We start from the raw sequence: 23,170 nt of genomic DNA on the forward strand, positions 1-23,170 counted from the left end.
GAGCTCTTCAGTAAGGCCATTCTATTGCCAATGTTTGTCTATGGCGATTTTATGGCTGTGTGCTTGATTTTATACATCTGTCAACAACGGGTGTGGCTGAAATAGCTGAATCCACATACTTTTGTATATATATATATAGTGTGTCTTGGTTTCTGTCATTCCTCAATGTTGCACATCCTGTGTAGTTCATGTATATCGCAACTGAGCCTATTTAGTTAAAGCCAAAGACATTCCTGTTTGACCTTAATGAACAATGAAGCTTTCGAACTTTATTCCTCTCTTTCTGCCACCCCCCAGGGAGAGAGCCCCATGTCACCACCCCAGACCCACACGGTCAGCCCGTCCTCAGCCAAGCCCACGTCTCCGCCCTCCACCGCCACATCCCCACCCGCCGCCCCCAGCCCTGTGGGCACCAGCACGCCCCGGAACCTCTCCACCTCCAAGAGCAGCGAGCAGCACCTCAATAGGAACGTCAGCGGGGCAGCAAGCCTGATGGGACAGACCCGGAAGGGTAGCCTGGCGGACGTGGAGGCCCTAGTGCCCACACACGACGAGCAGGGCCGAGCCATCCCTGAATGGAAAAGGCAGGTGATGGTGCGCAAGCTCCAGGTGAAGATGCAGGAGGAGGATGAACACAAGCGCAAGGTAGGCGTGAATGGAGGAGGTGTGAGAGAAAGGAGTGTGATGATAAACATTTACAATTTCAGCTCTTTTTTTGTGCTGCTGTCACAGAACGGGCACTGAGGGGAAAACAAGGTCGAAGTGGTTAAAAGGGTTGGGCTGAAATGTGGGTTGGTGGGTTTGTTTTGTGTTTAAATGGGTTTACTTAGCTAACATATGGAATTGTTTTAAGATGGTCATACCTTTTTTTATCTAGCTATTTTATTTTGAATTTAAGTACCCTAAAAGGGATCCCCCCCAAAAAAAATATTGAAATATTATTTGATAAACATTGAATAACATTCAAAATCAGTTTGAGATGCTCCTCTTACATACCAGTCTTACAAAGTGATCCCTTAGTCGGATCAGTTCAACCAGGTTCTGTCTACAGACCTTATACTGACCAACGAGCAGCTGATCCAGAGCCTGGAGGTGCAGACAGACATGAGCTACGTCCGGGAGTGCATAGAGATGAAGAATGAGCATATCGTCTTCCTGTTGCTGGAACACTGGAGAAAGTAAACCCTCTGAGTCCTACAGGCCAAAGTACACAGACGGGGAAGTCTAGGGGTTGGTCTGGATGACGATAACTGGTTTACCCCTGAGATGGACGGAGACATGCAGAGACAGGATGACAAAACACTCCTCTTCCTGAAGTCCAGGCAAGTGGTGGTGAAGCTGATTGGCCACTGGAGGACAATCATGAGCCAGGTGCCCACACGCCAGATCCGCCAGCTCAGCCAGTCCCAGATGATCTACTGGTCAGAGCACTTCCTTCCACACATGAATAAAGCATCGGTCAGTTACGAAACCCTGACCCTAGACCTCTTTATGCGGGTGACAGAGAGTGACAGAGACAGACAATACATAGTGTAGTACAGGGTGTGACAGTAGAGACAACAAGGTACAGGTACGGTTTTTGTCTCTATCCCCTGTAATATGACATGCGAGCCACAATACGTTTCAGGAGACCAGGGTAAAGCATCAGTAACGATTACTGACTGCGCCGCCCCGGTGTCTCGTAGGATTTGGATAGGTTTTTGATCAGCTTGTTCTCCTGTTAAGGAAACACAACCGGCAGAGATAAACGGAGCATAGACAGGATCCGGTTTCTCAAATGCTGAATCAACAACTCGATCCAATGGACGAGCCAAAGACTTGACTAAACCCAAACTTTTCATTTTTGGGGACGGTGACTGGGACTGTTTCGGTTTATTTTTCAAAACTGGGCAGTCCGCAATCACGTGATCCTTTTGGTGACAGTAAAAACATTCACGGATTTCATGAAAAGGCTTAGGGTTGTTAGAGGAAAAGCGACCTGAACGAGGAACTGATGACGTAATCGTCCGGCCTTCAAAACGTGGTGCACCAAAGACAGTCTTGTGTGTCAAAGCGTACTCATCTGCCAACACTGCTGCTTGGGCCAATGTCACCACCTTCTGTTCATTTAAATGAACAACAATTCTATCTGGGAGGTTGCTTTTAAAGTCCTCCAACAGCATCAACTCCTTAATATCAGCAAAGGTGTTAGCTTTGCTGGCTGAACACCAACGACTAAACAGAGACTCTTTGTCCCTAGCAAATTCAACAAATGTACGGAGAGAGGGTTTCTTGTGGTTCCTGAAGCACTGTCTATAAGCTTCAGGCACCAACTCATAAGCCCGCAACACTGTAGTTTTAACTGTATCGTAGTGTAAACTGTCTTCCAGGGAGAGAGCAGCTACTACTTCCTGGGCTTTCCCAGACAATTTACATTGTAACAGGAGCGGCCAAACCTCGAGTGGCCAATGCAGCGCAGGGCCACACGCTCAAACGCAGAGAAATAAGAATCAACTTCCGACTCTCGGAATGGAGGGACTAGAGCTATGTTTTTACTCACATCGAAGTGGGTTTGATGATGAGCAGCTTGTGGAGTCGCACTGGAGGCAGTGTCTAGCTCCAGTTGTCGGATCCTCACCTCCTTGTCAGCTTATATTTTCCTAATTTCAAGTTCAAAATTCATCTGTCTCTCTTTATCTTTTTGCTCCATTTCTAACCGAGCCAGCCTCACCTTCAACCTAGCAGTCCTATCTGAACGACCTGAAGCAGAAGATAAAGGATCGAATCGGGGCAATGTAAAAGGGGTACGAGGAACCCCCTTCCTCCGCCCTGTCCTCCGATTTGGCATCAGAAGGTCTACCCGTCTCCTCTCCTTGCAATGAGAGAATCCGTTCTGACTAGCACCAAAAGCTCAGCCTTTAGGACTTTCTCAGGGACAACAAATCCATAATGGTCAGCTATAGCTATAAGGTCTACTTTAAGAAACCTACCCAAACAATCAATAGAGGGCGCTTCAAACAACTTGGAGATGGCTAAGGCAGCCATCTTATACAATGCAGTCTCCTGAACACGCTAACTAAACAAGTCATCCAAACTCACAACCTACCATCACACCTCAATCACTAACCACAGAGAGCTCAGAGCAGCAGGGTCCGGTGGGTTTAATGGAAATATCCCGGATGAGCCCCCATTATGTTACGCACGCCTCTATGAAGAGGGAACGCAACACCCTGCTACAACTAAACTCTCCGTGAAGTGAAAAAGGTATGGACTGTAGGTGCATGTAAGAATGACAACAGGCAGAATGTGGTACCGTTTACAAGGACTTTTATTCCTTTACACGGTAATATGGGGAAAAGGGGCTGGACGGAACCAAAGCAAAGAAAGTAAATCTCAAAGCCCCCCCCTCTCCTATCTTACCTGCCTACCCACTACTTACCTAATTTAGCACCACCTGGTGCCCTAACCAAAATACAGGGGGTGGTCCGCCCAGGTCTTACCTATTGTGCATAGACAATGAATATACTACGGGTATATGTATGCCCGTGGGCCTCTTACCTAAGCACTCCCTAGGTGGCTTCCCCTTCCCCCCTGGGAACAAATTAAACAGAATATTAAACAATTTTCACAAACAAATTAAGAAACAAAGGACATCAAATAAGATCTATCTGAGCAACAAACTCACAAAACATACCAACTCTCAGCAATGAACTCCCAGCAAAATCAACCTCTATCAAAATCTTTCTAGCAAAATCTCTGCAATGACCTCCCAGCAAATCTCTTCCTCCTGAACAGAACACTGGCTTTTATATAGCTTCTGAAGGAATGGGTAATTGGAGACAGCTGCGTCTTGACGAGGGGGCGGGGTCAGCTCTCCAATTAGCCATGGAGTCAACCAATCAGCTGCTTGAGGGATTTCAGGAAGCCATTTCCTGAAATAAACACATGCAAATACACAAACTACAACACATAAACGGGGAACGTAACAGTCGTACTGATGGTGAGTTGACGCTGCTCTTATGTTCAGTAGTTCTTCTCGACTGTATGTAATGAAACCTAAGATGACCTGGGGTACTAATGTAAGAAATAACACGTAAAAAAAACAAAAAACTGCATAGTTTCCTAGGAACGCGAAGCGAGGCGGCCATCTCTGTCGGCGCCGGAAGTCAACCCCAATGTCCACGAGCAGGTGGAAGATCTACCAGCCTGGTGCAGCAAAATCTCAGCCATGCTCTTGAGCAGCGTTATCCTCCTATCCACTCTCGGAGGAAAGACAATAGACATAGTAGTGACATACATAGTGTAGTACAGGGTGTGACAGTAGAGACAACAATACATAGTGTAGTACAGGGTGTGACAGTAGAGACAACAATACAGAGTGTAGTACAGGGTGTGACAGTAGAGATAACAATACAGAGTGTAGTACAGGGTGTGACAGTAGAGACAACAACACAGAGTGTAGTACAGGGTGTGACAGTAGAGACAACAATACAGAGTGTAGTACAGGGTGTGACAGTAGAGATAACAATACAGAGTGTAGTACAGGGTGTGACAGTAGAGACAACAATACAGAGTATAGTACAGGGTGTGACAGTAGAGACAACAATACAGAGTGTAGTACAGGGTGTGACAGTAGAGACAACAATACATAGTGTAGTACAGGGAGTGACAGTAGAGACAACAATACATAGTATTGTACAGGGTGTGACAGTAGAGACAACAATACAGAGTGTAGTACAGGGTGTGACAGTAGAGACAACAATACATAGTGTAGTACAGGGTGTGACAGTAGAGACAACAATACAGAGTGTAGTACAGGGTGTGACAGTAGAGATAACAATACAGAGTGTAGTACAGGGTGTGACAGTAGAGACAACAATACATAGTATAGTACAGAGTGTGACAGTAGAGACAACAATACAAAGTGTAGTACAGGGAGTGACAGTAGAGACAACAATACAGAGTGTATTACAGGGTGTGACAGTAGAGACAACAATACAGAGTGTAGTACAGTGTGTGACAGTAGAGACAACAATACATAGTATAGTACAGGGTGTGACAGTAGAGACAACAATACATAGTGTAGTACAGGGAGTGACAGTAGAGACAACGATACAGAGTGTATTACAGGGTGTGACAGTAGAGACAACAATACAGAGTGTAGTACAGGGTGTGACAGTAGAGACAACAATACATAGTGTAGTACAGGGTGTGACAGTAGAAACAAATCAAATCAAATGTATTTATATAGCCCTTCGTACATCAGCTGATATCTCAAAGTGCTGTACAGAAACCCAGCCTAAAACCCCAAACAGCAAGCAATGCAGGTGTAGAAGCATGGTGACTAGGAAAAACTCCCTAGAAAGGCCAAAACCTAGGAAGAAACCTAGAGAGGAACCAGGCTATGTGGGGTGGCCAGTCCTCTTCTGGCGGTGCCGGGTGGAGATTATAACAGAACATGGCCAAGATGTTCAAATGTTCATAAATGACCAGCATGGTCGAATAATAATAAGGCAGAACAGTTGAAACTGGAGCAGCAGCACAGTCAGGTGGACTGGGGACAGCAAGGAGTCATCATGTCAGGTAGTCCTGGGGCACGGTCCTAGGGCTCAGGTCCTCCGAGAGAGAGAAAGAAAGAGAGAATTAGAGAGAGCATATGTGGGGTGGCCAGTCCTCTTCTGGCTGTGCCGGGTGGAGATTATAACAGAACATGGCCAAGATGTTCAAAAGTTCATAAATGACCAGCATGGTCGAATAATAGTAAGGCAGAACAGTTGAAACTGGAGCAGCAGCATGGCCAGGTGGACTGGGGACAGCAAGGAGTCATCATGTCAGGTAGTCCTGGGGCATGGTCCTAGGGCTCAGGTCCTCCGAGAGAGAGAAAGAAAGAGAGAAGGAGAGAATTAGAGAACGCACACTTAGATTCACACAGGACACCGAATAGGACAGGAGAAGTACTCCAGATATAACAAACTGACCCCAGCCCCCCGACACATAAACTACTGCAGCATAAATACTGGAGGCTGAGACAGGAGGGGTCAGGAGACACTGTGGCCCCATCCGAGGACAATACATAGTGTAGTACAGGGTGTGACAATAGAGACAACAATACAGAGTGTATTACAGGGTGTGACAGTAGAGACAACAATACATAGTGTAGTACAGGGTGTGACAGTAGAGACAACAATACATAGTGTAGTACAGGGAGTGACAGTAGAGACAACAACACATAGTATAGTACAGGGAGTGACAGTAGAGACAACAATACATAGTGTAGTACAGGGAGTGACAGTATAGACAACAATACATAGTGTAGTACAGGGTGTGACAGTAGAGACAACAATACATAGTATAGTACAGGGTGTGACAGTAGAGACAACAATGCATAGTGTAGTACAGGGAGTGACAGTAGAGACAACAATACATAGTATAGTACAGGGAGTGACAGTAGAGACAACAATACATAGTGTAGTACAGGGAGTGACAGTATAGACAACAATACATAGTGTAGTACAGGGTGTGACAGTAGAGACAACAATACATAGTATAGTACAGGGTGTGACAGTAGAGACAACAATGCATAGTGTAGTACAGGGAGTGACAGTAGAGACAACAATACAGAGTGTATTACAGGGTGTGACAGTAGAGACAACAATACAGAGTGTAGTACAGGGTGTGACAGTAGAGACAACAATACATAGTGAAGTACAGGGTGTGACAGTAGAGACAACAATACATAGTGTAGTACAGGGAGTGACAGTAGAGACAACAATACATAGTATAGAAAAGGGAGTGACAGTAGAGACAACAATACATAGTGTAGTACAGGGTGTGACAGTAGAGACAACAATACATAGTGTAGTACAGGGAGTGACAGTAGAGACAACAATACATAGTATAGAACAGGGAGTGACAGTAGAGACAACAATACATAGTATAGAACAGGGAGTGACAGTAGAGACAACAATACATAGTGTAGTACAGGGAGTGACAGTAGAGACAACAATACATAGTGTAGTACAGGGTGTGACAGTAGAGACAACAATACATAGTATAGTACAGGGAGTGACAGTAGAGACAACAATACAGAGTGTATTACAGGGTGTGACAGTAGAGACAACAATACAGAGTGTAGTACAGGGTGTGACAGTAGAGACAACAATACATAGTGTAGTACAGGGTGTGACAGTAGAAACAACAATACATAGTGTAGTACAGGGTGTGACAGTAGAGACAACAATACATAGTGTAGTACAGGGAGTGACAGTAGAGACAACAATACATAGTGTAGTACAGGGAGTGACAGTAGAGACAACAATACATAGTGTAGTACAGGGTGTGACAGTAGAGACAACAATACATAGTATAGTACAAGGAGTGACAGTAGAGACAACAATACAGAGTGTATTACAGGGTGTGACAGTAAAGACAACAATACAGAGTGTAGTACAGGGTGTGACAGTAGAGACAACAATACATAGTGTAGTACAGGGAGTGACAGTAGAGACAACAATACATAGTGTAGTACAGCGTGTGACAGTAGAGACAACAATACATAGTATAGTACAGGGAGTGACAGTAGAGACAACAATACAGAGTGTATTACAGGGTGTGACAGTAGAGACAACAATACAGAGTGTAGTACAGGGTGTGACAGTAGAGACAACAATACATAGTGTAGTACAGGGTGTGACAGTAGAAACAACAATACATAGTATAGTACAGGGAGTGACAGTAGAGACAACAATACAGAGTGTATTACAGGGTGTGACAGTAGAGACAACAATACAGAGTGTAGTACAGGGTGTGACAGTAGAGACAACAATACATAGTGTAGTACAGGGTGTGACAGTAGAAACAACAATACATAGTGTAGTACAGGGTGTGACAATAGAGACAACAATACATAGTGTAGTACAGGGTGTGACAGTAGAGACAAAAATACATAGTGTAGTACAGGGTGTGACAGTAGAGACAACAATACATAGTGTAGTACAGGGAGTGACAGTAGAGACAACAATGCATAGTGTAGTACAGGGAGTGACAGTAGAGACAACAATACAGAGTGTATTACAGGGTGTGACAGTAGAGACAACAATACAGAGTGTAGTACAGGGTGTGACAGTAGAGACAACAATACATAGTGTAGTACAGGGAGGGACAGTAGAGACAACAATACATAGTGTAGTACAGGGAGTGACAGTAGAGACAACAATACAGAGTGTAGTACAGGGTGTGACAGTAGAGATAACAATACAGAGTGTAGTACAGGGTGTGACAGTAGAGATAACAATACAGAGTGTAGTACAGGGTGTGACAGTAGAGACAACAATACAGAGTGTAGTACAGGGTGTGACAGTAGAGACAACAATACAGAGTGTAGTACAGGGTGTGACAGTAGAGACAACAATACAGAGTGTAGTTCAGGGTGTGACAGTAGAGACAACAATACATAGTGTAGTACAGGGTGTGACAGTAGAGACAACAATACATAGTATAGAAAAGGGAGTGACAGTAGAGACAACAATACATAGTGTAGTACAGGGAGTGACAGTAGAGACAACAATACATAGTGTAGTACAGGGTGTGACAGTAGAGACAACAATACATAGTATAGTGCAGGGAGTGACAGTAGAGACAACAATACAGAGTGTATTACAGGGTGTGACAGTAGAGACAACAATACAGAGTGTACTACAGGGTGTGACAGTAGAGACAACAATACAGAGTGTATTACAGGGTGTGACAGTAAAGACAACAATACAGAGTGTAGTACAGGGTGTGACAGTAGAGACAACAATACATAGTGTAGTACAGGGTGTGACAGTAGAAACAACAATACATAGTGTAGTACAGGGTGTGACAGTAGAGACAACAATACATAGTGTAGTACAAACCTTTAGATTGTTGATAATACATACAGTTATATATATCTCATCACACTTTTGAAATGTTTTAATACACTACATAACCAAAAGTATGTGGACACCTCGTCGAACATCTCATTACAAAATCATGGGCATTAACATGGAGTTGGTCCTCCCCTTTACTGCTATAACAGCCTCCACTCTTCTGGAAAGGCTTTCCACTAGATGTTGGAACATTGCTGTGGGGACTTGCTTCCATTCAGCCACAAGAGCATTAGTGAGGTCAGGCACTGATGTTGGGCAATTAGACCTGGCTAGCAGTCGGCGTTCCAATTCATCACAAAGGTGTTCAATGGGGTTGAGGTCAGGGCTCTGTGCAGGCCAGTCAAGTTCTTCTACACCATTCTCGACAAACCATTTCTGTATGGACCTCGCTTTGTGCACGGGGTATTGTCATGCTGAAACAGGAAAGGACCTTCCCCAAACTGTTGCCACAAAGTTGGGAGCACAGAATCGTGTAGAATGTCATTGTATGCTGTAGTGTTGACATTTCCCTTCACTGGAACGAAGGGGCTTAGCCGGAATCCTGAAAAACTGCCCCTAGACATTTCCACTTCACAATAACAGCACTTACAGTTGACTGGGGCAGCTCTAGCAGGGCTGAAATTTGACGAACTGACTTGTTGGAATGGTGGCATCCTATAATGGTGCCACGTTGAAGGTCACTGAGCTCTTCAGTAAGGCCATTCTACTACCCAATGTTTGTCTGAACAATGTGTAAACATGGGGCACCCTCCTGAATTACCCCCAGATGTAGCCAATCTTGACATTGGATTGCTTTCGTCATTAGATATCAACAGTGTTAACTTTCTGCCTGTAGCATAAAACTTGTTCTTCAAGAATCTCCTTTAGAGCCTGACATGAGTTCAAGGGTTATTTTTCTTTTTAATTGGACATTTTGGGCATACCTTTTTATAAAAGTGAAGCCGCTCCGAATACCCCAACCAAAAACAACCCTCTGTTTATTCTCTGCACCGTCTCCATCCCTCCAACATACCCACCTACTTGCCAACACATCTACAGACCTGCCTACCCACCACACTTGCTTAACCTATTCACCTGATGTGAGTCCAAAACAACAATAACAAGCAAACATGACACACAAGACAATTATTCAACAGGTACTGGTAGGGACAGGCGGACAGGACCGGACATGTAGATAACATTTCATATTGGTCTTTGGGGGAAGTAATTGGTTAATATAATTGGTTATGTCAACCTGATTAGACACAGATACCATTGTTTTATAATAATAATAATGATGAGCAAATAAATAGTAATAGCAAGTTAGAGGAAACACTAAGGTGGGGATCAGTTCATCGGGAGTTGAGTACTGGGGTGCAGTTTATGTTGAATGATTTGAATCTTGTCTTTGGTGGATGCTGTAATTTATTCCTTTATGACGTAGCCATTGAAAAACAGAAAATTGGTTTCTGTTTTTCCAGTTGAGTAATATAGTTATTTTGCTGATTGCTAAGGCGATTAAAAAGGACTGATGATGTTTGGGAGGTAGGTCGGATGATGAGACATCTCCAAGAAGGTAGAGGGATGCTGTGACCTGAAAGGGTGTTACTTCTTTCCAGAACTGAAGGGTGGTTGGACAGAGCCAGGAAAGTAGTTCTCTGGAGTGTTGTGACTAGTGTGAACAGATGTCTGTGTCAATGCACCCAATTGTGTGCATTTTGTGTTGGGAGTTATGTGCTCTGTGATTTTGTGTTGAGGGTAATGTGCTCTGTGAATTTGGGGTTGAGAGTTATGTGCTCTGTGATTTTGTGTTGGGAGTTATGTGCTCTGTGGATTTTGTGTTGAGGGTAATGTGCTCTGTGAATTTTGGGGTTGAGAGTTATGTGCTCTGTGCATTTTGTGTTGGGAGTTATGTGCTCTGTGATTTTGTGTTGAGGGTAATGTGCTCTGTGATTTTTGGGGTTTAGAGTTATGTGCTCTGTGGATTTTGTGTTGGGGGTTATGTGCTCTGTGATTTTGTGTTGAGGGTTATGTGCTCTGTGCATTTTGTGTTGAGGGTTACAGTGAGGGAAAAAAGTATTTGATCCCCTGCTGATTTTGTAAGTTTGCCCACTGACAAAGAAATGATCAGTCTATAATTTTAATGGTAGGTTTATTTGAACAGTGAGAAACAGAATAACAACAACAAAATCCAGAAAAACGCATGTCAAATGTTATAAATTGATTTGCATTTTAATGAGGGATATAAGTATTTGACCCCCTCTCAATCAGAAAGATTTCTGGCTCCCAGGAGTCTTTTATACGGGTAATGAGCTGAGATTAGGAGCACGCTCTTAAAGGGAGTGCTCCTAATCTCCGTTTGTTACCTGTATAAAAGACACCTGTCCACAGAAGCATGGCCAAGACCAAAGAGCTCTCCAAGGATGTCAGGGACAAGATTGTAGACCTACACAAGGCTGGAATAGGCTACAAAACCATCGCCAAGCAGCTTGGTGAGAAGGTGACAACAGTTGGTGCGATTATTCGCAAATGGAAGAAACACAAAAGAACTGTCAATCTCCCTCGGCCTGGGGCCCCATGCAAGATCTCACCTCGTGGAGTTGCAATGATCATGAGAATGGTGAGGAATCGGCCCAGAACTACACGGGAGGATCTTGTCAATAATCTCAAGGCAGCTGGGACCATAGTCACCAAGAAAACAATTGGTGACACACTACGCCGTGAAGGACTGAAATCCTGCAGCGCCCGCAAGGTCCCCCTGCTCCAGAAAGCACATATACATGCCCGTCTGAAGTTTGCCAATGAACATCTGAATGATTCAGAGGACAACTGGGTGAAAGTGTTGTGGTCAGATGAGACCAAAATGGAGCTCTTTGGCATCAACTCGCCGTGTTTGGAGGAGGAAGAATGCTGCCTATGACCGCAGGAACACCATCGCTACCGTCAAACATGGAGGTGGAAACATTTTGCTTTAAGGGTGTTTTTCTGCTAAGGGGACAGGACAACTTCACTGCATCAAAGGGACGATGGACGGGGCCATGTACCGTCAAATCTTGGGTGAGAACCTCCTTCCCTCGTGTCGCGGAGTGGTAGTGGATTTCTCCTTCCCCCGACGTATGCGCCGAACCCTCTTACGTGCTAGGGGTGTTGTCCTCGACATTGTCCCCGGTGTCCCTGCCCTCTGTTGTACAAAAAACGCTCACCGTTGGTAGAGGAGCCAGTTAGCGCTGTCTGTGGATAGTTGGTCTGCAGAGGGACGAGAAAGCCATGAGAAAACTAGTTTAGATCAGTCATGGAATTAAGTGCTGAAAACAAATTGGCTCCCTATTTAAAAAGAAGATGGAGAACAGGCTATGAAGGAAAAATACTGGACTTTTGGTGGAGATACAGCCAACTACCGCATTAATTTTATCAATTTTTTCCCACATCACTACTGTTCATGATTGGTGCTCTACGGTTTTGTAAAAGGTCAAAGGTCAAAGGTCATGCAAGGCTCCCCATACCCAATTAGCCCTTGAATTCAAGCTACAGCATAATTTGATCCATGCAGTAAGACTAAATCGAGTAGGAGTATAGTACACTTTCTTTTTCTTTTGTTGCTTTGTCGCACTACTAAAGTACCACACCACAAAAAGCCAGTCAGTCGATGTGGGTATTAACATTCGTCAACCAACATTCCTCTACTGCAACAGACACCCATGACAGCAAAGATACATTTTGTCATAGCATTTTCTCTTCTTCCCTCATGTCCAGATTACATTTTTTCCCCCTAAACTATTAACCCTCTTACTGTCATCTGCTGTCATGCTAGCGAATGTGGAACGGTGACTTATACTGAAGACATAAGGAGATTACTCCTTACAGTGGACGACTTCCCATCTACTTTCAGCCAATTGGTTCGAGCTGGGATGCGCTCTCATACAGGTTGGAGTCAAGATTGTAGACTGGATACATGGTTGAGACTGAGGGTGCTGTCTAGATATTCAGAAACCCAATAGACAGTTATCTGGGGCAATTTATCAATGAAAACACCGGCCACCCAGAAAAATATGAATTATAAATTTAGAGAGAATGATTGTCAACTTAAATGAATGAGATGGAGATTGTCAAATTACATCAAATAAACCATGTCCTGTCCAGTGGTTTTAACTTCTGTAAAAAAAATATATAATGAAAAAAGGATTTGGATTAGATAACAATTCAAGTAGCTAAGTCAGGGGTTCTCAAACCTTTTTCCCAAACCCCAACATGTAAGAAAGCTGTGGCAACCATTATAATTCTGTGTATTCTGTACAACCCATGTTGAATTCCTAGTCTCCGGCAGCGGTCGGAACTGCCGATCTGCGGTCAATAAGATGAACTCAGCCTATAAGCTCCCCTCAGTCAAATCAAATCTTACTGTGAAATGCTTACTTACAAGCCCTAAACCAACAATGCAGAGTTTTAAAAAAGTTTGCTAAACTAAAGGAAAAATAGTAACACAATAAAATAATGAAGCTATGTACAGTACAAGGGGCACTGGTACCGAGTATGTGCAGGGGTACAGGTTAGTTGAGGTAATACTGTATGTACATGTAGGTAGGGATAATGTGACTATGCATAGATAATAAATGGCGAATAGCAGCAGTGTGTGTGAAGGAATGTGTGTGCGGTGTCAATACTCATGTGTGTGTTGAAGTGTCAGTATGTGTAAGTCTGTGGTTAGAGTCCAGTGAGTGTACATCGAACCTATGCAAAACAAATAACAAACTAAGGGGTCAATCCAAATAGTCCGTGTAGCCATTTGATTAACAGCAGTCTTATGGTTTGGGGGTATACACTTTTTGGCCCTGACAGAGCATGGATTACCCCAGAGAACAATGCTACTCCAGCTGCTCTCTCATCATCTGACTATGTTTCCTCTCATAGACCGAGAGTATCTGGACGTCGCGGTGGTGGCACAGGGCTACTCATTTATATTTTCCCCCTCTCTCACCCCTCTCCTCCATTGAATACCATGCAGTCACTGTCACTTGTCCACTCAAGCTTAACATTGTTGTCATATATCACCCACCAGGTGCCCTTGGAGAGTTCCTCAATGAGCTTGAAACCTTGATGAGCACATTTCCTCACCACTCATCGTACTGGGCGACTTTAACCTCCTGATGCCTGACTTCAATTAATTTCTTTCCAGACTTTTCCTTTTTTACCCTCACCTCCCACGAGGGCTGTCCCTGACAACAACAAAAAATCTTGGTCGACCGAAAGTCGTATTTTCTTTCGACCAATCGATTGCTAGACATTTTTAAAAGTGTATTTTTCCATATATAGACAACACCATATGTGTTTTAATAAAGTCAACTATATGCACTGAACTTGTCTGATGCTATAAGCTTACAGTTTGATGCCTCAAGAGGGTGCCAGATCTTGATAACCTAAATATGAAAATAAATTACCTGACACAACTATTGTCCTCACTCCTGCTGGCTTTCATAGTTTCCGCAATTACTCTCCTGAAGTTGACGGTAATGGGCTTACACAAGGAGTGGGCAACCTGACTCATGTGGAATGCCAATTTATCTTACCATTGCTACCGATTTATATGCACATTTTCGTGAAAATGTAATTTCTAACGTCTTGATGTCTCAAAATTCTATCCAAATCTGAATGAAAATTAAACAAACCTAAAAATGTCACTTCTATTGCCAACTAAACTAAAAAAGAAACGTCCTCTCACTGTCAACTGCATTTATTTTCAGTAATATTTGTATGAACATAAGATTCAACAACTGAGACAAACTAAACAAGGTTCACAGACACGTGACTAACAGAAATGGAATAATGTGTCCCTAAACAAAGGGGGGTACAAAATCAAAAGTAACAGTTAGTATCTGGTGTGACCACCAGCTGCATTAAGTACTACAGTGCATCTCCTCCTCATGGACTGCACGAGATGTGTCAGTTCTTGCTGTGAGATGTTACCCCACTCTTCCACCAAAGCACCTGCAAGTTCCCGGACATTTCTGGGTGGAATGGCCCTAGCCCTCACAACAGGTCCCAGTTGTGCTCAATGGGATTGAGATCCGGGCTCGTCGCTGGCCATGGCAGAACACTGACATTCCTGTCTTGCAGGAAATCACGCACAGAACAAACAGTATGGCTGGTGGCATTGTCATGCTGGAGGGTTGAGCCTGCAGGAAGGGTACCACATGAGGGAGGAGGATGTCTTCCCTGTAACACACAGCGTTGAGATTTCCTGCAATGACAACAAGCTCAGTCCGATGATGCTGTGACACACCGCCCCAGACCATGACGGACCCTCCTGTCCCGCAGGTGTGATGTTTGGATGTACCAATCCTGTGCTGTTGTTACACGTGGTCTGCCACTGCGAGGACAATCAGCTGTCCATCGTCTCTCCCTGTAGCGCTGTCTTAGGCGTCTCACACTACAGACATTGCAATTTATTGCCCTGGCCTCATCTGCAGTCCTCATGCATCCCTGAGGCACATTTACACAGATGAGCAGGGACCCTGGGCATCTTTATTTCAAATCAAATCAAATCAACTTGTATTTGTCACATACACATGGTTAGCAGATGTTAATGCGAGTGTAGCGAAATGCTTGTGCTTCTAGTTCCGACAATGCAGTAATAACCAACAAGTAATCTAAATAACAATTCCAAAACTACTGTCTTATACACAGTGTAAGGGGATAAATAATATGTACATAAAGATATATGAATGAGTGATGGTACAGAGCAGCATAGGCAAGATACAGTAGATGGTATCGAGGACAGTATATACATATGAGATGAGTATGTAAACAATGTGGCATAGTTAAAGTGGCTAGTGATACATGTATTACATAAGGATGCAGTAGATCAGTGGTCACCAAACTACGGCCCGCGGGCCGGATACGGCCCGTCAGCACATTTGGCCCGGCCCTCTGAACAATACCAGAGACGCTATCGAATTTTTTTCCTATTTGGCCTCCAGAAAAAAAATCCTAGGCCCAGCCCTGTCAAAGAGAGAACGGAATAATGGCGAAAAGGTTAGGTAAGAGAAAAATTGATTCAGAATGCAGGGTATTTAACCTGCAGTGGACAAACAATTTTTTTTTTGTTCAATGCAAAGAAAAGGCTGTTTGTCTCATCTGTCAAGAGACGGTGGCGGTATTCAAAGAATACAATCTTCGCCGACACTATGAATCCCGTCACAAAGACAAGTACGATAGCTTGCAAGGCCAAATACGAGCAGACAAACTCTCAAAGCTAAAAAGTGGACTACTATCTCAGCAGAATACATTTGTACGCCAAGCTCAGCTGAACCAGGCATCCGTTCGGGCCAGCTTTCGGGTTGCTAAACTGATAGCAAGAAGCGGTAAGCCTTTCACTGACGGAGAGTTTGTTAAGAAATGTATGGATGCTGTCGCGGAGGAGGTGTGTCCCGAGAAGAAAGATGCATTTAATGCCGTAAGTCTGTCGGCGAGTACAATCACCAGACGCGTTGAAGAAATCGGGAGTAATGTATATGCCCAGCTGCAGCAGAAGACGAAAGAATTTGACTTTTTTCATTAGCACTGGATGAGAGCACGGACGTGCAAGACACAGCGCAACTGCTCATTTTTATTCGTGGAGTTAGCGCAAACTTTGAGATATGCGAGGAGCTGGCAGCCCTCCAAAGTCTCAAAGGGACTACAACGGGAGAGGATATTTTTGACAAAGTGTGCCAAACCATGGAGAAGTTGGACCTGGACTGGTCAAAGCTAGCTAGCATCACGACTGACGGGGCTCCTAGCATGGTGGGCGAAACTCGCGGTCTAATAGGATGCATGAACCGGGAGTTGGAAAAAAGGGGTCTCACCGCCCCGCTACGAGTCCACTGCCTAATTCACCAGCAAGCACTGTGCTGCAAAGTGTTGAAGTGGGATTCTGTAATGAAGGTTGTGGTGTCGTGCATAAACTTCATCAGAGCAAAGGGACTTAAACACAGGCAGTTCCAAGAATTCCTGTCTGAACTGGAGTCTACGCACGGAGATGTGCTGTACTACACAGAGGTCCGATGGCTGAGCCGGGGCAGAGTTTTGAGGCGTTTTTACAAGCTGCTACCCGAAATTAACGCATTTCTTCATTTAAAAGACAAAACGGTCCCAGAGCTGATCGACCCAGAATGGAAATGGCACCTCGCATTTTTAACAGACGTGACAGAAATACTTAACAGCCTTAACTTGCAGCTACAAGGCGAGGGGAAACTCATTTGCGACATGTATTCACACATAAAAGCATTTGAGGTGAAATTAGCGCTGCTTTTGGAACAAGTGAAAAGCGCAACTTCGTCCATCTTCCTGCTACCCAAAACCTGTCGACAGAGAACCCAGCGGTCCCGTTCCCAGCTGAAAAGTGCGTGGAAGCACTGGAAATGCTGAAGGCGGAGTTCGGTGTGCGATTCAGTGAACTACATGTTCATGCAAAAGAAATCCGTCTTTTTCAGAACCCCTTTGTTGCCGACATTGATGAAGCCCAGCCTTCATATCAGTTTGAGTTGGCTGAGTTACAGAACTGTGATGTTCTGAAAGACGCATTCAAGCCCAACAGTCTCATTGACTTCTATGCCGCCCTCCCAAACGACACATATCCAAACATCAAAAAACACGCGATGAAAATGTCCACAGTTTTTGGCAGCACGTATATCTGCGAGAAAACCTTTTCTCGCATGAAACTGCTGAAAACCCCGATGAGATCAAGATTGACAGATGAACATTTGCATCAGTGCTTGAGACTGGCTGTAACTAGAATGGAACCTGATATTCAACTTCTCACCAGCCAGATGGAGGCCCACAGTTCACACTGATGAACATACATAGGTAAGCTCACTTTTCTGACTTGAATGAGTCATTCTGAGCATAAACAAATATAATCATAATAAAATCTACTGGGATAAAATCCATCTTTACAACCATACTGGTAGTGAAATGTATTGTGCTGTGTAGGTGCTGTATCACTTAGTTCAGTTTCTCAACCTGCTTCTTTTGTGGTTTTCACAGGGAAGTTGATGAGAGAGACCTGCAAACAGCGGTGTCTACAAGCCTACTGGAACCTACAAAAGGATTATAAGGAAGGAACACAAGAACTTTAAGAGACTGCTCATATGTGTCAGAGAGATTCTGCTCTGACAACTGAGCTGAACTTTTATCTGTTAAGATTGTGCATGGCACGACAGAAAGTTAATGTTCCATGGCTTTTTTTTCTATGAAGAACCCAGAGAGAGTTATTTAGTTATTATTTATTTCCTGTTTTTTCTGTGAAGAACTCAGAGAGGGTTATTTAGTTATTATTTGTTTCCTGACTTTTTTTCTGTAAAGAACCTGGAAAGGGTTATTTGGTTATGTGTGGCTTTCTGGAAAACAATAAATTTTTTAAGCTCCCCTACGATCGTCACACTTTTTCTGTTACAAACTGACACCGGCCCCCCATCAGAGAAGGGAAAAGTTATGTGGCCCTCACAGGAAAAAGTTTGGGGACCCCTGCAGTAGATGATATAGAGTACAGTATATACGTATGCATATGAGATGAATAATGTAGGGTATGTAACATTATATTAGGTAGCATTGTTTAAAGTGGCTAGTGATATATTTTACATCATTTCCCATCAATTCCCATTATTAAAGTGGCTGGAGTTGAGTCAGTGTCAGTGTGTTGGCAGCAGCCACTCAATGTTAGTGGTGGCTGTTTAACAGTCTGATGGCCTTGAGATAGAAGCTGTTTTTCAGTCTCTCGATCCCAGCTTTGATGCACCTGTACTGACCTCGCCTTCTGGATGATAGCGGGGTGAACAGGCAGTGGCTCGGGTGGTTGTTGTCCTTGATGATCTTTATGGCCTTCCTGTAACATCGGGTGGTGTAGGTGTCCTGGAGGGCAGGTAGTTTGCCCCCGGTGATGCGTTGTGCAGACCTCACTACCCTCTGGAGAGCCTTACGGTTGTGGGCGGAGCAGTTGCCGTACCAGGCGGTGATACAGCCCGCCAGGATGCTCTCGATTGTACATCTGTAGAAGTTTGTGAGTGCTTTTGGTGACAAGCCGAATTTCTTCAGCCTCCTGAGGTTCTTCACGATGCTGTCTGTGTGAGTGGACCAATTCAGTTTGTCTGTGATGTGTATGCCGAGGAACTTAAAACTTGCTACCCTCTCCACTACTGTTCCATCGATGTGGATAGGGGGGTGTTCCCTCTGCTGTTTCCTGAAGTCCACAATCATCTCCTTAGTTTTGTTGACGTTGAATGTGAGGTTATTTTCCTGACACCACACTCCGAGGGCCCTCACCTCCTCCCTGTAGGCCGTCTCGTCGTTGTTGGTCATCAAGCCTACCACTGTTGTGTCGTCCGCAAACTTGATGATTGAGTTGGAGGCGTGCGTGGCCACGCAGTCGTGGGTGAACAGGGAGTACAGGAGAGGGCTCAGAACGCACCCTTGTGGGGCCCCAGTGTTGAGGATCAGCGGGGTGGAGATGTTGTTGCCTACCCTCACCACCTGGGGGAGGCCCGTCAGGAAGTCCAGTACCCAGTTGCACAGGGCGGGGTCGAGCTTGATGATGAGCTTGGAGGGTACTATGGTGTTGAATGCCGAGCTGTAGTCGATGAACAGCATTCTCACATAGGTATTCCTCTTGTCCAGATGGGTTAGGGCAGTGTGCAGTGTGGTTGAGATTGCATTGTCTGTGGACCTATTTGGGCGGTAAGCAAATTGGAGTGGGTCTAGGGTGTCAGGTAGGGTGGAGGTGATATGGTCCTTGACTAGTCTCTCAAAGCACTTCATGATGACGGAAGTGAGTGCTACGGGGCGGTAGTCGTTTAGCTCAGTTACCTTAACAGGAACAATGGTGGCCCTCTTGAAGCATGTGGGAACAGCAGACTGGTATAGGGATTGATTGAATATGTCCGTAAACACACCAGCCAGCTGGTCTGCGCATGCTCTGAGGGCGCGGCTGGGGATGCCGTCTGGGCCTGCAGCCTTGCGAGGGTTAACACGTTTAAATGTCTTACTCACCTCGGCTGCAGTGAAGGAGAGTCCGCATGTTTTCGTTGCAGGCCGTGTCAGTGGCACTGTATTGTCCTCAAAGCGGGCAAAAAAGTTATTTAGTCTGCCTGGGAGCAAGACATCCTGGTCTGTGACTGGGCTGGTTTTCTTCTTGTAGTCCGTGATTGACTGTAAACCCTGCCACATGCCTTTTGTGTCTGAGCCGTTGAATTGAGATTCTACTTTGTCTCTGTACTGACGCTTAGCTTGTTTGATAGCCTTACGGAGGGAATAGCTGCACTGTTTGTATTCGGTCATGTTACCAGTCACCTTGCCCTGATTAAAAGCAGTGGTTCGCGCTTTCAGTGTCACGCGAATGCTGCCATCAATCCACGGTTTCTGTTTAGGGAATGTTTTAATCGTTGCTATGGGAACGACATCTTCAACGCACGTTCTAATGAACTCGCTCACCGAATCAGCGTATTCGTCAATGTTGTTATCTGACGCAATACGAAACATATCCCAGTCCACGTGATAGAAGCAGTCTTGGAGTGTGGAGTCAGCTTGATCGGACCAGCGTTGGACAGACCTCAGCGTGGGAGCTTCTTTTTTTAGTTTCTGTCTGTAGGCAGGGATCAACAAAATGGAGTCGTGGTCAGCTTTTCCGAAAGGACGGCGGGGCAGGGCCTTATATGCGTCGCGGAAGTTAGAGTAACAATGATCCAAGGTTTTTCCACCCCTGGTTGCGCAATCGATATGCTGATAAAATTTAGGGAGTCTTGTTTTCAGATTAGCCTTGTTAAAATCCCCAGCTACAATGAATGCAGCCTCCGGATAAAGGGATTCCAGTTTGCAAAGAGTCAAATAAAGTTCGTTCAGAGCCATCGATGTGTCTGCTTGGGGGGGGGATATATACGGCTGTGATTATAATCGAAGAGTATTTTCTTGGTAGATAATGTGGTCGACATTTGATTGTGAGGAATTCTAAATCAGGTGAACAGAAGGATTTGAGTTCCTGTATGTTTCTTTCATCACACCATGTCTCGTTAGCCATAAGGCATACGCCCCCGCCCCTCTTCTTACCAGAAAGATGTTTGTTTCTGTCGGCGCGATGCGTGGAGAAACCCGCTGGCTGCACCGCCTCCGATAGCGTCTCTCCAGTGAGCCATGTTTCCGTGAAGCAAAGAACGTTACAGTCTCTGATGTCCCTCTGGAATGCTACCCTTGCTCGGATTTCATCCACCTTGTTGTCAAGAGACTGGACATTGGCGAGAAGAATGCTAGGAAGTGGTGCACGATGTGCCCGTCTCCGGAGTCTGACCAGAAGACCGCCTCGTTTCCCTCTTTTTCGGAGTCAGTTTTTTGGGTCGCCGCATGGGATCCATTCCGTTGTCCTGGTTGAAAGGCAGAACACAGGGTCCGCGTCGCGAAAATCATATTCTTGGTCGTACTGATGGTGAGTTGACGCTGATCTTATATTCAGTAGTTCTTCTCGACTGTATGTAATGAAACCTAAGATGACCTGGGGTACTAATGTAAGAAATAACACGTAAAAAAACACGAAGCGAGGCGGCCATCTCTGTCGGCGCCGGATCACACCTGACTCTGGGGTTTTCCAGAGTCAGCAGAAAGGCCTCTTTAGTGTCTTGCATTTTCATAACTGTGACCTTAATTGCCTACTGTCTGTAAACTGTTAGTGTCTTAATGACCGTTCCACAGGTGCATGTTCATTAATTGTTTATGGTTCATTGAACAAGCATGGGAAACAGTGTTAAAAACCCTTTAAGTCATCTCAACATCTTCTGTTCAGAGGAGACTGTGTCAATCAGGCCTTCATGGTTGAATTCATAAAATAAATCAAAAACACTACTAAAGGACACCAATAAGAAGAAGAGACTTGCTTGGGCCAAGAAACACAAGCAATGGACATTAGACTGGTGGAAATCTGTCCTTTTGTCAGATGAATCCAAATGTGAGATTTTTGGTTCCACCCGCTGTGTCTTTGTGAGACGCAGAGTAGGTGAACGGATAATCTCTGCATATGTGGTTCCCACTGTGAAGCATGGAGGAGGTGGTGTCTTCACTATTATTATACATTGTAGAAAATAGTAAAAAATAAAGGGAAACCCTGGAATGAGTAGGTGTGTCCAAACTTTTGATTGGTACTGTATATATTTTTGTTACTGCTCGACTAAAACAATCTCAGTCGACCAACAGCCTAACAATCAACCAGTCGACTAATTGTGGTCAGCCCTACCTCCCACTCACAAGGCAGGCAGTACGCTTGACCTAATCTTCACTACAGGCTGTTCACCTACTATTCTCACTGCAACCCCCCTCCAGGTCTCTGATCACTACTTTGTTTCCTTTTCTCTCCCCCAACCCTACCCACTCAGCCCCTACCCAGATGGTCATGTGCCGCCGTAATCTTTGCTTTCTCTCATCCAGTACTCTCTCCTATCCTATCCTCTCTCCCGTCTGCTAAATCCTTCTGTCTCCTGACTCCGGCTCTTCAACCGTACTCTCTTCACTTTCCGCATCCTTTGTTTCTCACGGTACACTTTCGTCCGCGACCTTCCCCTCCTACTCCGTGGCTGATCGACTGCGTGATAACAGTAGGTCTGCGGGCAACTGAGCTGAAATAGAGGAAAACGTAACTTCTGGAGGGCCTATTATCCTTCCACTCCCTCTCCACCTTCTCTTCATCTGTATCTTCTGCTAAAGGCACTTTCTACCACTCTAACCTCCATCCCTGGGAAACCATTCTCCACTTTCCCATACCTCATTAACCATCCACCACCTCCCTCTCTGCTGACGACTTTGTTAACCACTTTGGGAAAAAGGTTGACGACCTCATTCACTCTGCCTACTGAGCCCACTGATCCAACTCAAACAGAACTACCCTACACCTTGACCTCTTTCTCCCCTCTCTCTCCAGACGACATCCTGTGACTAGTGATGTTCAGCCGCCTTACAACCTGTCCACTGATCCAGCTCAAACAGAACTACCCTACACCTTGACCTCTTTCTCCCCACTCTCTCCAGATGAAATCCTGTGACTAGTGATGTTCAGCCGCCCAACAACCTGCCCACTTGACCCCATCCTCCCTTCTCTAGACCATCTCTGGAGACCTCACTTCCCTCATCAACTCATCCCTGACCACTGGCTGCGTCCCCTCTGACTTCAAGATGGCCAGTCGCTCCCCTTGTCAAGAAACTAACACTCAAACCCTCTGACATTAAACCACAGACCCATGTCCCTTTCTTTTGTTTCCAAAACACTTTGGCGTGTTGTCTCTGACCAACTCTCT

The 23,170-nt window shown here is 44.9% G+C and overlaps 1 protein-coding gene across 2 annotated transcripts in view; it reads left to right on the forward strand.

The window, feature by feature from the left end:
• The window catches only part of LOC115102704 (espin-like), a 133,649-nt gene that overhangs the window by 91,749 nt on the left and 18,730 nt on the right, over nt 1-23,170 (forward strand). For both annotated transcript variants that reach the window (XM_065005560.1, XM_065005559.1), the window contains one exon: nt 298-645. In XM_065005560.1, coding sequence (XP_064861632.1) covers nt 298-645 — 348 coding nt within the window. The remainder of the gene's footprint in view (nt 1-297; nt 646-23,170) is intronic.

Source organism: Oncorhynchus nerka, linkage group LG20 (genome assembly GCF_034236695.1).
Source record: "Oncorhynchus nerka isolate Pitt River linkage group LG20, Oner_Uvic_2.0, whole genome shotgun sequence".
Lineage (NCBI taxonomy): Eukaryota > Metazoa > Chordata > Actinopteri > Salmoniformes > Salmonidae > Oncorhynchus > Oncorhynchus nerka.